This window comes from Hirundo rustica, chromosome 1, assembly GCF_015227805.2.
Source record: "Hirundo rustica isolate bHirRus1 chromosome 1, bHirRus1.pri.v3, whole genome shotgun sequence".
Taxonomy (NCBI): Eukaryota; Metazoa; Chordata; class Aves; order Passeriformes; family Hirundinidae; genus Hirundo; species Hirundo rustica.
Window position 1 is genome coordinate 62,276,155 of NC_053450.1, and position 15,517 is coordinate 62,291,671.

The following is a 15,517-nucleotide window of genomic DNA, read 5'->3' on the forward strand; positions in this document are numbered from 1 at the left end:
AAATTTCTCTTCTGTAGGGGTTCATCCTCAAATGACCAGCTTTTGGTCACAGTATAGAAATGTCAGCTACAATGGAAATATACTTTCAATTGTCCTAAAAAGGACATGTGTATTTTTATTGCCCAGTAAAATTGCATATAAGTCATTGGGGAGCTTGGGACACCAATCCAATGTCAGATAATTTTCTGCAAAGCTTTGTGCACCTGATTTTTTCTCAACTCAATGAAGAAGTGTTTTTATTTTTGCAGTTGGTTAGTACTATCTTTAGTATTTCGCACTTGCCTTTATTTAATTTTAACACACATAGATTATATATTGAATTTCTCTTGGTAATTTTGAACTCTAGTTGTGATCTAATTCACCAGTTTGGTATCATCAGCAAACCTAATCAACAAGTTACTTCTTGCTGAAAATTCTGGGATTTACACAGTGTATTGTTCCAATTTGTCAGCCTGAAAAATAAGAGTGAGACCTTTATCACCAGAAAGTACACTTTCTGCTATGGACATACAACACTAGAAAATATCTTCAGGATTTGATAACAACAAAACTGGAAATCTATTTGAAAAGACGAAGAGCTGTGAATTTAATCCTACTGAGAACTTCTATAGCATTCATTTATTTAGTGAATTTAATTTTCAGTCCTCTCTTGACTTTTGTTTTGATCTATTTGATCTTTATAGTTCCAATTTTGTTTATGCTTTATTTCAAGGTTCACTATGACTTTGGGCTTAGAAATATCCTGTCTGTTTTAAGAACACTTGGAGCAGTGAAAAGATCTAATCCCCAAGAGCCAGAGAAAACTGTTGTGATGAGAGTTCTGCGGGACATGAACCTCTCCAAACTGGTACTGTAACACTGGTGACTTTTCCCAATAGAGTATTTTGTTTGCATTTTTAAGCGTCTTTATTATGCACTTTGAAAAGCTATTTTTCTTCACCAGTTGGATATATTATTTTGCAGTTTTTAATATGATTTATAAGTGAGTAGAGAATTGGAATAGTTACTGTGTGAGCACAATTTGTCTTTTAAAGAGAGGGAAAACACATCATAAGCTATAGCTGAAAAACTCTTTGGAAATACCATGAGATCCTCGGGGATCTACCCGGTCCTCTAATTGGCTCTTGTTTTTAATTCTTTTTACCCTAAGGAGAGAAAGGAAGAATGCATTGTATTAACTTTTAATAATGTCACCAAAGATCCTTCTTAATCCAGAATTTCAATTTATACATTTCTTGGGAGTCTGTTGCCTTTTCAGAACATCATAAGAATTGCCTTAAATGAGGTAATTGGAAGCAGCTAATACCTGCTTGTATAGTGTAACGTCTTTCAATAATACTATTTAAAGTATTCATCTTTCTTTTTATTGCTGTAATTAAAAGGTTATAGCATGTCTAGACTCCGTGTATTTACCTAGGGAACCAGTTTTGTGATGGAACCAATTAATCTGTTTCTGATGTTAATCTATTCAGTGCATTGCTACATGCATTCACACCTATAGCAATGCTTCAGTGATTTACAGAAGGAAAAAATCATAAAAATTCTAAGGAAAAATATGATTGGAATAAATCTTGCTGACTTAAGTAACAAATGAAGAAATAGGTGTGTGTGTGTGTATACACTGAAGAAAGTTGTATTAAATTGTTGACATTTTTATCAACCTAAAGTATTTATTTTAGAAATTACTGCTTGTGAATCCATTGTATGAAACTCACTTCATAAAACTGATGGATAATTATAATATTTGCTTTGGAAGAGATAAGATTTTCACTGCCATTTTTAAATGGCTTATCTTGAAGATTGCTTACAACTATAATAATAATTTTGATAAATAAATAATGTGTTTCCCCCTACTTTATCCTTGACAGGTGGATGAAGATGAACCTTTATTTATGAGTCTCATTAATGACCTATTCCCTGGAATTACTCTGGATAAATCTGGGTATCCTAAACTACAGTCAGCCATCCAAAAACAGACAGAGGAAGCAGGACTTATTAATCATCCACCATGGATACTTAAACTTATTCAGCTGTATGAAACGCAACGAGTCCGACATGGTTAGCATGCTAGATGAGGCTGTGAGGCTGCGTTGTATTTGAGACTACATTGTATTATCTGCCACTAGAATGCAGATTAATTTCATGAAAAATATTTTAAAAATTGAACAGATGTAATTTTTAAAGCCTATGCGGATATTTTGCTTAGGGAGCTGGCCTTTTTTTAGTGTGCAATCCTTCGTTGTATTACATTTTTATGGGGAGTAAGAGTGTGGCCTTTGGTGATTGAAATTTCTACAGAACAAGTTAAAATATATTCATTCAAATCCAGAAACAGCAATTTTGTTCAGTGTTCTGAAAACAATTGTTGCCCTCAGACAGAATTCAGTCATGAAGCTCGAGTTTGATGTTGCTGTGAGATTATAATGTTGAGAATATTACAAAAAATAATTTCTCAAACCTTTATTTTGATAGATTCTACCATGCATGTGATATAATTCCAAGGGTTTTCTTTGTGACCAATTCTTGCTGAGGAGAAATAAGCTTTCCTCCTGCTGGATCAGGGGAGTTAGACAAGATGGATTCCAGAGGTCCCTCTAACTTCAACCATTCTTTGATTCTATGAAAATACATTTTTACAGTTCAGAAAAAGCCATTGAGTAAAGTTTATCCTGTCCTAGGATAGGTATCAGACAGTACTAAATCCAGGTTTATAATTCCTATCTCAGTGGAAAAAAAATACCCCTACTCTGAAATACCCCCCTAACCTCTAACTAATGCTTTTTTAGTATAATAAGGGCAAAATATGAAGGAAATGTAACTAAAGCAGCAAATATTTATAAAGGTATCATCTTTCTCATTTTTTTTCATAATAAAAGAATAATCAGCTTAATCTAATGAAATAAATGAAAGCAAATACTCATTCATATACCACAGTCTGTGTCCTTAATGCCTCAATATTTTAATTCAGATTATTGGTTAGACCAAAGAACTGGTTAGTGCTGTTAGTTAGACATACTAATTTACATCCAGATTTCTGAATGCAGTGTTCCGTAACAACTATTTCTATACAGGAACCATGGAAGTTTTAACGTTTTCAGTTATGATTAAATGTGTCTCTTTTTAAAAGAAGCTGCTTGATCTGTGAGACACTACCGCTCCTCTGTTCCTCAAAAATCTTCAGGATCCACCATGCCTCTTCTCTCCACACATTCCTACTGTTGCCAGGAGAATATGCAGATCCAATTGTCCGAACAGTTGGACTCGCAGGCCAGAAGTTTTTAGACTTTCTATGACAAAAGTTACTGCACTGAGGGAAAAAGATTATGTTTTCCTGACTTCACTTGTCCTGATCATGAACTTGAATTTATGGAGAGGTCACCATGGGATTTCAAATATTGAAGAGAAATTTGGCTGTATGTGCGCAAGGTGCTTTTATAAACTCTCACACAGATTCAGTGCATGGATCCCGAAATCTATTTCGCATAAAAGTTTTGGTTGAAATTTCACTGAAACCAGCAGAAAAGCCATTTGGTTAACATGGAAGATTTTGTATTAGATTTCCCCATATGTAACATACAGCATGAGTAAGGGATTTTCTCAGTCCTCAGATTGTTTCAGGGAACATCCAGGTCCCTTTAGTTTTACTGGAAACACCACACAATCTGCATGGCACTGGATTAGGTTTATTATTTGGATTGATGTTTGTTCCATACTTTTCTTGAAGAAGTTTTCAAAGCCAACTAAAGTTTATGATGTCCAGTTTCCTTTAGGGCTGATAGGAGTTATCTAGGCCCCTTAAATAACTTTGGAAGTCTCAATTTGAATGTCCCATTTGATTTTGGACAGACTCTGGACCTATTGAGTAGGTGATTTAGAAAACATAACTACAGAAGATCAGCAGTAGGCTCAACTTATTCTTGAAGACATGATTTATTTTTCTTAGGTAACGTGTATAAACAGATGAATAAGTGTGGTTGCTCTTTACCAGTTTTATGAAAGAAAAATCTATTATAATGCCAGCAGGGGTGGATGCAGGTACATATTTTTGTTACTTTTGCATCAGAAAGATGCACTAGATTTTGTATATAATTGGAAGATGCTCATTCTCATTAGATAAATTTAGAAATGTCTGTGTTTTCTTGCCACCATTCATGTCAGTGTCATTGCATCAAAAGGTGGTTGTGTTGTCCCGTTAGAAAAAGGAAAAGACTTGCCTGAGGGAGGATACAGACCCACATAGTCTTGCCTGTCATAAGAGAGACACATTTATGTAGGCCTTTAAATAATAGTTTCAAATTCTGTTTCAATAAACATTAAGTGGAGTGAGGAACATCCTTTTTATTGGCTTTTGATAAAAATAAAACAAGGATCGTTGATGCAATGAACCATTAAATGGTAGCACAACACATTGACATTTCATTTTCAACTGTGTTTATGTTGTTTTAAGGTATGATGACTCTAGGTCCAACTGGTGCAGGAAAGACAAAATGCATTAATGTTTTGATGAAAGCAATGACAGATTGTGGTGCTCCTCATAAAGAGATGAGAATGAACCCAAAGGCAATCACAGCTTCCCAGATGTTCGGTACCCTTGATGTTGCTACAAATGACTGGACAGATGGTATTTTCTCTACATTATGGAGAAAAACTTTAAAGGCAAAGAAGGTAATGGATATTGTATCATGACAGACATTTAATACTGTTTCAGTAAGGTGTCATTACCTGTCATTTTTCTGAAAGGTCTTCCATTTTAAAATCAAATGGGAATATGCAGTGTTAATTTTGCTTTGTGTCTGATGAGCTCAGTGTGCACAGGAGTCAGAATTACATATATATCCCAGATAGCACTAGGCCTCCCAAGCATTTTATGTTCCAGAATTTATTTAGAAAATATTTTAAGTGGTTTACTTTCTTCTGTAAGCAGTCCAAACACAAAAACAAGGTGTGTTCATGTTTTGATGTGATGACTGAAAAGTCAGTTTTCTTTTGTCTGGTTTTAAGTCATTTCCACTTTATTTCATGAGTTATGTCAGAATGTAAGTCTTTGATAAGAAACCAATGTAGGCATTTCCCAATCAAATCTGCAGATCATATTTCACAGAATCATAATTACACTCACATCACTGAACAGTCACCTAGCTCTGGCTTGGAAAAGGAGATACCTTACATTAAATACTTGGGTAACATCCCAAATATCCCACTTTGTGCCTGTGTCTATGACTGCATTTAATGGGAAATATTTTCATCCATCTTCATGGATGCTGGGTTGGCTAATGTACTTTTGTAGAAGAAAGATACAACTTTCTGCTCAGTACAGCACAAATTAATTTTTGTTGCTTTTTCTTACTATCCTTTTTAGTGTGACACATGATAACAAAAGAAGAATTAGAATCACTGAGCAAATAAAATCATTACATTTTTATATTGCTTTTTTGCTGAGCACCAAATTACGACATTATTTATATCTAAGAGTACTTTTTCTGCTATTACGTTAATGTATATTTTTGGTCAATGTTGGTAAAGTTGAATGTGTGTGTCTCTCCTTTTTTTTTTTAGGGTGAACATATCTGGATAGTTCTGGATGGACCTGTTGATGCAATATGGATTGAAAATCTGAACTCTGTTCTGGATGATAATAAGACCCTTACTTTGGCCAATGGAGATCGCATTCCAATGTCCCCCAACTGCAAAATTATTTTTGAACCTCACAACATAGACAATGCTTCCCCTGCAACAGTTTCTCGTAATGGGATGGTCTTCATGAGTTCTTCTGTGTTAGACTGGAAGCCTATTTTAAGGGCTTGGCTGCAGACACTACCAGTTGGATATTCCAATGTCCTATGGAATTGCTTTAATGCTGTATTTCAGGTACTTAATTAACTACTTCAGAAACAAAAAACATGCATTTTATATTCTTTTTTTGATGAAGCATTGCTTTGTCCTTTGAAAGAAAGTATTCTTTCAATTATTTACATTTCTTTGTTTATTTAATAAACTAAAGATGAAGGATTAAAAAAGGAGAGAAAATTATTGTTAGCAAATTACTGGAGCTATAACAGATGAATAGTCTGAATGTTTTGTTTTGTCTGCATAAGATAGTTGGCAATGAATAGCTAAACCAGTGATTATTCTATATTGCATGTTGGCAAAACAGATATTCTCTTCGGTTGTAATTTTAATACTGCAATTTTAATTATTGTTAGGGTATACAAAGGAAGTGGGTAAACTTCTTATTTTGTTTTAAATATAAAGAACTAAATTCAGAAAGAATTTGAGCTAGATTTACTCTGGTGCAACAGGAATGCATTTGATCCATTAGTTATTTTTAAAATGTCTTTCTATGATTCAAATTAATCCAGGGTAGTTCTGTGCTCTCTGCTGCTCTGAAGCTCTGACTATAGTTTTGAAATTCTGACTATAGTATCTTCTGATTTTATTATCTATGTTTCTGTTTCAATGGAAATTTTGACACTCCAACTCTTCCATACATTATCTGACTAAATTGTGTTCAATTAGTAGATATAAAGCAAGAATCCTGAATGTTTTTCCCTCTCTGTTTGGCCTTAGCCTACTGAATCATTAGAAAGGTTCCGGCAATATTATCGATGGTTGTACTCAATAGTGGGTATAAAAGCATAATCTCAGTAGTACACTTCTTCAATCATATTGAAATATTTATTTTTGTTCTTGAAGGTTTTTAAAGAAATATTTATGTCTTTGCAACCTTTCAGTGTTGTTGTCTTCTGATGTCTTCAATATCTGTGAAATAAATGCAACTTCCAACATATCTTGGTTTTCCATTAGCCTGCTCCTGCCTGTTTACTCATGTAATTGGTGTTGGATTTCACAGGGGCTTCTCCTGTAATATTTTTTCATTGCTCTTGCATTTTAAAAATGCAGATTTTAATGAACTTTGAGTGACATTTCAGAAAGCTTTTTATAGATCGTGATAAAAGCAATGATTGATATAGGTTTAGAATGCCCTGAATTTTAACAAATGTCTTCTAACGTTCTGCTTTTCACTTCAGTGTGCATTTACTTTAATGTTTAACAAGCTATTCATTTTGTTCTACCTCCAAAACATAATGATATGACAAAGTATTTACTGCAGCAGCAAGAGAAACAATTCTGATAATGAGTTTTAAAATATGCTTCCAAAGTAATGTATATGTGGTCAATTTAGTGCTTCTTTGCCACAATTCTATTTCTATTTTATGCTACAACTTGCTCTGAAAAAATAACAACACTTAAAATGTCCAAGCCTGAAGCAATAGCAATAAAGTCCAGAAAAATATGTATTTTATTAGATTAAGAAATGAAAATGCAGTGAAATACAAAGTTCAGTGCTGAAGGCTGCATTTAGAACTATCAAAATGTAAATGAAAGCTGTCATGCTGGTAGTTTTCTTTCACTTTTAATGTGCTGTCTTTGCTTCTCAAATAATAGAGGCAATAAAAGTGATGAGATTACAGATGAGAGTAACACTAATTCTGTGTTCACATGGCTCTTTTTATAGTTATTATTTTCTGCTGCGTTTAAAAAAAAAAAGGATAAAATTCAAAAAGAAAAAATTTTAAATAAATTTCATCACCACTGGTAGTCAAAGCCCAGATATAGACCTTGATGAATTTACTGCTAGTATTAAGAAAAACATGGATATAAACATCTTACAAAGACCTGATGTTTTTCAAAGAACATGAAGATTAGAGTATAGATGGAAACATAGTAACCAAGGAGACTCGGTCTTAAGTAGGTATATAGAGACTTTCTGAATTTAATCTAAACTCAACTAAAATAGATGTAAGACAAAAGCTATAATAATTCCAATTTGCTTACAAAATGCTCTCATTATTTATGCTGATCAAAGTAGTATTTGTCACTGAAAGTCTTCATATTGGATAAAGTAATTGCTAATAAAGATGCAGCAGATAGCAGTAATAGAGGAGGAAGGAACAGAGAATAATGGTCGTGAATGAGTGGAAAGAATGTATTTATTCTTTTCATGTATATTATAAATGGCACTGTAAGTCAACATTTTTATACATTAAAAAAAAAAAAAAAATCCAAATCAAAATACAAAAGAGAAGAAGTCCAAGACCAAACCTCCAAACCCAACCTTATTTCAATTTAAGATGATCTTAGAGTCCTTTCTATTTCCACAGAATTGTTTTAGAACAGCGATTGAGGGGTCGAACTTTCCACCTTCCTTTCCCAATTCTTTCTTCTTGGCAACATTTCCTGTTTTGCAGTAATTTAAAATAAACTCCCATCCCTATAAAAAGTCTCTCCTAAATTTAGAAGCTCCACTGCCAGTTCCTGATCTGTGAAGGATGCTGCTACCTGTAAGCAACAGAATTGCTTAGCTGATGGAAATAATTATCTGAGACAGTTTCAAAGAACTGAAATAATTAAAATAGTTACCTAAGTGGTGTTATTGAGATTATCTGCAAAGTGTTAAGCTCAAACCAGTGATGGATGTTATGTGAATAACTTAAGTTTCAACACATCCACGTATTGTTTAAATGAAAAGAAATGTAGTAGCAACTTAATTTTCAGATGTGACTAATTTTCTTCCTCCACATCAAATATCACACTAATCCAATTTGTGTAAAGGCTGCTACTGTGCCTGGAGCAGAGAGTTGAATATATAATCCAGAGAGTTTCTTACCTTTAAAATTTAAATGCTGATGTTAAAAGTAATATTACAAGTATTAATAACTTTCTATTACTGAGTTGTTCTTTTGCTTATCTAAACCCTTTGAATATGTTACCAACTTCCTGTCCTGAAGACTATTCTACAATCCAGTGAGTTCTATAGTGATTGTACTCTGAAAAAGGATCTATCTTTCATATGAGTTTTTAGCACCTGACTTCATTTTTCAGCCTCCTTGTAAGGGGTATCAAATTCCTGATCCAAATTCTTAAAAATTTATGCGTATTTGTCATGAGCCAACTCATTTTTCCTGTCCCCCTGTCCAAGCAGTTTATGCAAATTTCTGTGTTAATCCTGCATCCTTTTTTTTCAGCCATGTATTGTTTTAAAAATAGTAGTAGAAGTAATAAAATACTAGCATATATGGAACTGGTTTCTTTTTTTCCCATAAACTCAGAGAAAAAGAAAACATTAAAAAACCCTTCATAAACTATAGAAACCTCATTGGACTCATAAGTACCATAAAACTAGTTCTGGTGAAAATTGGGCTCTTGATAGTACAGAATACTTTGATGCATGAAATATCTTTATTCTGTGTGTTTCAAATCAATTATTAAACAATTTACAGTGCCCTATGAGACATCTAGTCTATTTTACAGATGAAGAAGCTGAATCTCAGTGAGATTTAGCTCCAAATTCTAGAAGTCTTCGATTTGAATTTCCCACAGTGCTTGTGGGCACTCCCCTGTGCCACCCATAACACTTTCAGTGACTCAGCTGAGCACCCTGCATACCTTTGGGGATGAACCAGGCATTTTTGAGGGAAAGCCACAAAAAGGCAGCACATACGAGTGGAAGCACTTTTGATAGTCAGCAAGAAATAACAGAAGAAGCAACCTGATAGAGTGGGTGGCATCCCTGCCCATTGTGGGGTCAAGGAAGCAGATGACCTCCAAGGTCCCTCGCAACCCTACCTATTCTATACCCACACTCAGATTGTCTTCTTAGACCACTTATCCATAAGCCCTACTCTAGATTAAGGTGCCAACGTGAGGTTTTGATCACAATATATATTTTTGTTGTGTGTGTGTTACCTGGTATTCTAGTGGGATGGAAGTCAGAAGGATAGGTAAAAAATATCGATTCACTCTCTGTGACAATAAGTATCAGCACAGGGAACTTGCAGAAATTTAGTGGCAAAAACACCCCAAAATACCGTGAAAAGTGAAATAAAGGAGGTGAGCATGTGGGTAAACAGCTCAGTGATTTTTTTAAAGTATCTGAGTAAATTGTTTATGTCTTTGAGCAATTGAATGTTTTTGTTGTCTTAGCTTTCTCTCTGACAGGACATGACATCTATGGAATGGAATTCTAAATGGAATTACTCCCAATTTGCTAATTCCCATAGTATCCCTGTTATACTTTCACTTCCCAGAATGAGTGGCCAGTGTTGATTTCCACAGATTAAGGGGGCAAATAGAAGCCATAGGGAGAGTATTATATTACAGTTTGTTGAATGAAGGTTATAATTACATTAGTCTGTACTATTGGATGGCAATTGATATTTTAAAATTCTGCACTGCGAATCTCAGAGATGACTTTACATTAATTTGAAACTTTGCTCCAGATGTTGCAAAACACTTGACAAAGGCAGACATTGTAGCCATCACTATGAAGAAACCTGAGGAAAGTCCAACTTCCATTAAAATCAATTCAAAAATTCTTTTTGGATCTTGCTAGGATTCTACAGGAAAACGAGGGTATTGGTTTCAAGAGGGACTGGTACAGTATGGTGCAGTCAGAACAGATCGGACAGGTCTGATAGAACTTTATAGTGGTAATTTTGTGTATTATATATATATATGTATCATCAGTGCTTTTATCTTCCTACTACAAAAATATCAGTGGTAGATTAAAATCTCCAGTGGAGAGCACAAATGGCAGGCAGATCCCTGAAGTAACTGAAAAGCATTCTTCAAATTGCTCTTCAAGAAATTACTCTGTGGTGCTCATATGAGTTGCTCTGCTGACTCTGGTACATCAAAGTTATTTTTCTAATATGCTATTGTTAGAAAAAATTCATGGTCAAAGTCTGAATATTTATAAGCCCAGAAATGGGGAAAACTGTTGTTTGGAAATAAAGTTTAGAATATCCTTGAAAATAAGGAATTTATCTCATCTGAGAATAAATCATACCCTTGAATCTTTAAAAAAGGTTTTTTTCTTCTCAGGATGTGATGGATTTTGTTTTCTCTGCTGTGACACCAAAAATGTCGATTTCAGAATGTATGTACATCAAGCAAGCCATTGACCTCCTACAGGTTTGTATGGCATCTATTTTTCTCTCCCTGATTCTGTGATTTGTTCTAGGAGGGCAGTTGTTCTATGTTGCATCTACTTTTCAGGGTTTGCTGTCAGGCCGAGACGAGAAGCAGCTCAGTGAGGAACATATTGCTCGCTTGTTTGTTTTCTCCGTGATGTGGTCAGCTGGAGCCCTTCTGGAGCCAGATGACAAGCTGAAAATGGAGCTGTTCCTACGGAAGCACTCTGCAGTGAAAGAGCTCCCAGCTGTGAATGGAGAGGAAAGCACGTTTGAATTTGGTATCAATGCCTGTGGCCAGTGGGAGCACTGGTCAAAGAAGGTTTGTATGCTGCAAAACACTAAGCTTTCTTAATGGGTACACGAGCTGTATTTGGTAAGAGGCATTTTATTTCCAACACTACATAATTTGCTTAGGAAGATTAACCCTACAAAATCCTCAAGAGCTTCTTTTTTTGAAGGGAATTTTTCTTTTCCCCGTAAATATCTTTGGCAAAGAATAGAAATGTGCATTTGAAAAAGCTTTGGAAGTGAAACAGAAATGATCTTAACTCTGTATACTGTCTATCACCCTACTCTTTAAGAAATTCCAGCAAGGAAAAGCTTTTATCAGGTACTGGAGGAATAAAAATATCCTGTTAGTCCAACACCCTTTTAGAAAAGCATGACAAGATACTGATTGATTACAAAATGATACTTGGCTTTCAGGAAGAAATGTTTTGCTAATGTGAATTTTATAAAGTACATTTGATTTTGTGTTCTGATCCAAAGTGATTGCGTGGGCAGGAATTCTCAAATTATTTTGCATGTCTTTCTGATGCAGGTCCCTGAATATATTTATCCTAAAGATTCAGTACCAGAATATACTTCCATTCTAGTTCCAAACATAGACAGTGTCCGAACAGACTTCCTAATGCACACTATTATGAGGCAAGGAAAAGCTGTTTTGCTAATTGGGGAACAAGGAACGGCAAAAACTGTTATGATTAAGGTAGGTGGAACAGAAAAACATATGAAATATATTAGTATGAGAGCATTGCAATAATTGATATTAGCACAAAGGTTAAGTTGAAGTTAAGGATAGTTTGATTTTTCTTCAGAGTACATACTCATACTAGCATTTCTACTGAGGCATTTTGCCAGTACTCACATGGACTACAAGCAAAAAACCCCATGCCTCTACATTTCACTATAAAGGTTTCTTTTAAACTTTGCTAACTGCGGCCCCAAGGTCAGATGATAAGCCCTCTCTCATATGCTTTCTTTTCCTTTGAGTAGTCTAATGGAAGGCAATGCTAAGAAAATATTGATTCTTGGAGGATTTTTATTTTCCTGTGCTTTGTCAGTGGTGCCATGTGTGAACTGGTGTTTTGTACACCTTTGTTGCACAGCTTTTCTTCAAAAGCCAATCCAAGAAAAAGAACTTCCTTCTTCAGTAAGGATGGTTTTCAGAGGGTAAATTTACTGTTTATTATCTGCTCTCTCAATTCCTTCACTGAAAATGACGTTCTTTCTCTAGGAGAAAGTAACAGGATTGCTATTAAATTAACAAATACATAGTTTCTGTATTATAAAGTGTTGCAGGTTAGTCATATGACACAAAAAATTAATAATTTAATACAGAAAAGTCAATAATCAAAAAGCAGAACAAACCCAGATGTCATACGAAACTTGGCATCCCTTATTTAAAAAAATGGAAGCATCATGTTTTTCAGCAGGGTTTCTGTTCTTTTCAGGGGAATGTGTAGATTCTTTGATCAACGAGAGGTAGCTAGAAAAAAATTGATCTACTGTTGGGACAGCAGAATTGGCTATACAGGCATCTGGTTGGCTGTACTTTGGCTATACGTACCTCCACTGGAGGATTTGCAGAGGTCTTGAAATGGAAAATAGCTGAAAAGCACTGGCCTAAATTGACCTTTGGCTTTCTTAAAATCTGGAGCCATTTTGTGTGCCCCGGCCATGTGCTCTCCGAGCCCTGAGGGAGAGCGAGTTGTACCCGTGCCAGCAACCATTAATACTATTTTTTCAGCATAGCTGTCGATGCCAAGAGGCATGCCGGTGTAGTGTCAGCTTCTGTTCCTGGCACCAGCTGGAGAACTATTTTAGCAGAGTGAAGAGGCGGGGTCTAGGTGGTGGTCTTGATATTCCGCATACTGGATTTTGTCCAAATACTGGCAACCTACAGCCTTTAGCTGCCATTCCTGTCCCTAAAAATAATTGGAACTGATTCTTGGGAGTAGCTTACACTGAGTCTATGCTATAGAGCAGAGTATGTTCCCTACACAAGGGAGCAGTATGCCAGCAGATATTTGATCACATGCAAGGTTAGGAGTGAGTGTTAACTGCCTTCACAACTGTTCCCCTTCTGCTTTCATCTTCTGTAGAATTTCGTTTTACTACACCTTGTGGAAATTTCCAGATATAAACAGTTGATTTCATGAAAAAGTAAGAGTCTTAACATAGAACACTTCAGGTAGTAATCTGAATTAATCTGAATAATATTCAGTGTTGAGTAAAGCATCAGTATGAATCAAAACAAAGAACTTAAAATGGAATGTTAATTTAAGACCTTTATTCTCTGTACTATTAATTCTTGAATTGCACAAAACTTTTGAAAGTAGTATTAAACTGATAACGGACGGTCGAAAATTATCTGACAGTTTAACTAACAAAAAGAATTCTATGCAATACCCTCTTCTTTTTCAAAGATAGTTCTCATTTCTGTACTGTGCAATGTTATGTTACCAAACATTCTGAAATGCCATAATGAATAAAACACAAATGGTTGAGAATTCGTAGTTGCAGTTTGTTGGCCTTGGCCAACTGCAAGACCCTTACTCAGCTGCTGATTGCCTCCTCCTTCCTCAACAGCACAGGGGTTGAGGTAAAGACAGGGAGAGCCTCAACTCACCAATTATTGCCATGGGAACAACATTTGACTTGTGGAACACTTTAAAAATTTATTTATAAATAAATAAAATATTTATATGATAATAAATAAATAAATATATAAATAAATAATAAATAAATTTAAAATATAATTGGATGATGAAAAACAAATACTGAAAACACCCTCTTCTCAACCCTCTCTACTTTTCAGGCTCACCTTTAGTCCTTCATCCCTGACTGCTCTAACTCCTCCCTGGCCCACAGTGCAGGGGGATGAGAAATGGGGGCTGTGGTCAGTCCATAACAGCTCCACTCTGCCTCTCCTTCCTCCTCATGCTGCTCCCTCCTCCCCCATGGGATGCAGTTCTTACCAGGGCTTTAGTTTTTCATGAACTATTCCACCATGTGTTCTTCATTGCGTCACAAGTCCTGCCAGCAAACCCACTCCAGCACGGGCCTCTCTTTGCACAGGTCTGCAGGTCCTGCCAGGAGCTCCAGCACGGGCTTCCCTGGGGGACACACCCTCCTTTGGACATACAGCTGCTCCAGTGTGAGGTCCTCCATGGTCTGTAGGTTGATCTCTGTTCCACTTGAACCTCCATGGAAGGCAGGGGGACCACCTGCTTCACCATGGTCTGCATCACAGGCTGCAGGGGAATCTGTGCTGCAGCACCTCCCGCCCTTCTTTCTGCTCTCACTTTGATGTCTGCAGGGCTGATTTTCTCACATTTCATGCACTTTTCTCACAACTGCCAGGCAACATTTTGCCCTTTGTGACACAGGCTGAGTGTCTCCAGTGGGTCTGCTGGAGGTGGCTGGAGCTGGCTGTGTTTGGGAAAACCCTGTCCTCCTCTTGCCAGGGGCTGCCCCACAGCCCCACTTCCAGCACCTGGGCACCTGCACCTGGCACATGAGCTTTGTACAAATTGCTGGACTCCTGAGGGGAGGTCTGAGCACCGACCTGCATCAACCCCTCAGCTGTGAAGAGTACACACCGAAGACAGGACTGCATATACATTGCATGTGTGGGTTGTCATTTATGTGAGGTCTGAAAAAAAAACATTTCTGAAGGGCACCTTTTCTTAAACTGCTATCGCTGTATCAACAAAATCAACAACATGCATCAAAATATTTTGAGAGGATCTAGATATATCTTCCTTTCTGTTGTCACACAGAAGATATGTCTCACTGGAGTTTTTAGAGCATTTCATCAGTAATGATATAGATTTATTTTTCTGAGGTAGCAAAATTGGAATATTTCTAGTCAACCCTCTTATACAGATAAGAATTTCAATGATATTCAGCTTTGTCATCATTGCAGAAGAATCAAATCTTTAAAAAGAAAATTATGTTGGAAATATGGAATTTTTAGTGCTACTTAGAAGCTCCAGGACTTTTCCTAAACAAAATATTTCCTATTCTCTCTCTTCCCCTCTCTCTCTCTCTCTATATATATATATATCCCTATCCCCTGGTGTGACTCCAGGGTTATATATTTTTAATATAAAACCTGACTAAATATGAAAAGTGTAACTTTGTTGCTTTGGGGCATCCTCAGCAGTTGTGGGAATTGTACATATTCATAAAATTCAAGGACTACTTTCTTCATTAAGAGAGGATAGCTATCAGTAAGTGTTATGTAGCTGGGTTTA

The 15,517-nt window shown here is 36.0% G+C and overlaps 1 protein-coding gene across 1 annotated transcript in view; it reads left to right on the top strand.

The window, feature by feature from the left end:
- The window catches only part of LOC120747561 (dynein axonemal heavy chain 5-like), a 149,713-nt gene that overhangs the window by 62,581 nt on the left and 71,615 nt on the right, over window positions 1–15,517 (top strand). Inside the window, exons 44-50 of the mRNA XM_058420799.1 lie at window positions 713–847; window positions 1,869–2,058; window positions 4,448–4,665; window positions 5,557–5,868; window positions 10,885–10,974; window positions 11,059–11,295; window positions 11,797–11,964. Coding sequence (XP_058276782.1) covers window positions 713–847; window positions 1,869–2,058; window positions 4,448–4,665; window positions 5,557–5,868; window positions 10,885–10,974; window positions 11,059–11,295; window positions 11,797–11,964 — 1,350 coding nt within the window. The remainder of the gene's footprint in view (window positions 1–712; window positions 848–1,868; window positions 2,059–4,447; window positions 4,666–5,556; window positions 5,869–10,884; window positions 10,975–11,058; window positions 11,296–11,796; window positions 11,965–15,517) is intronic.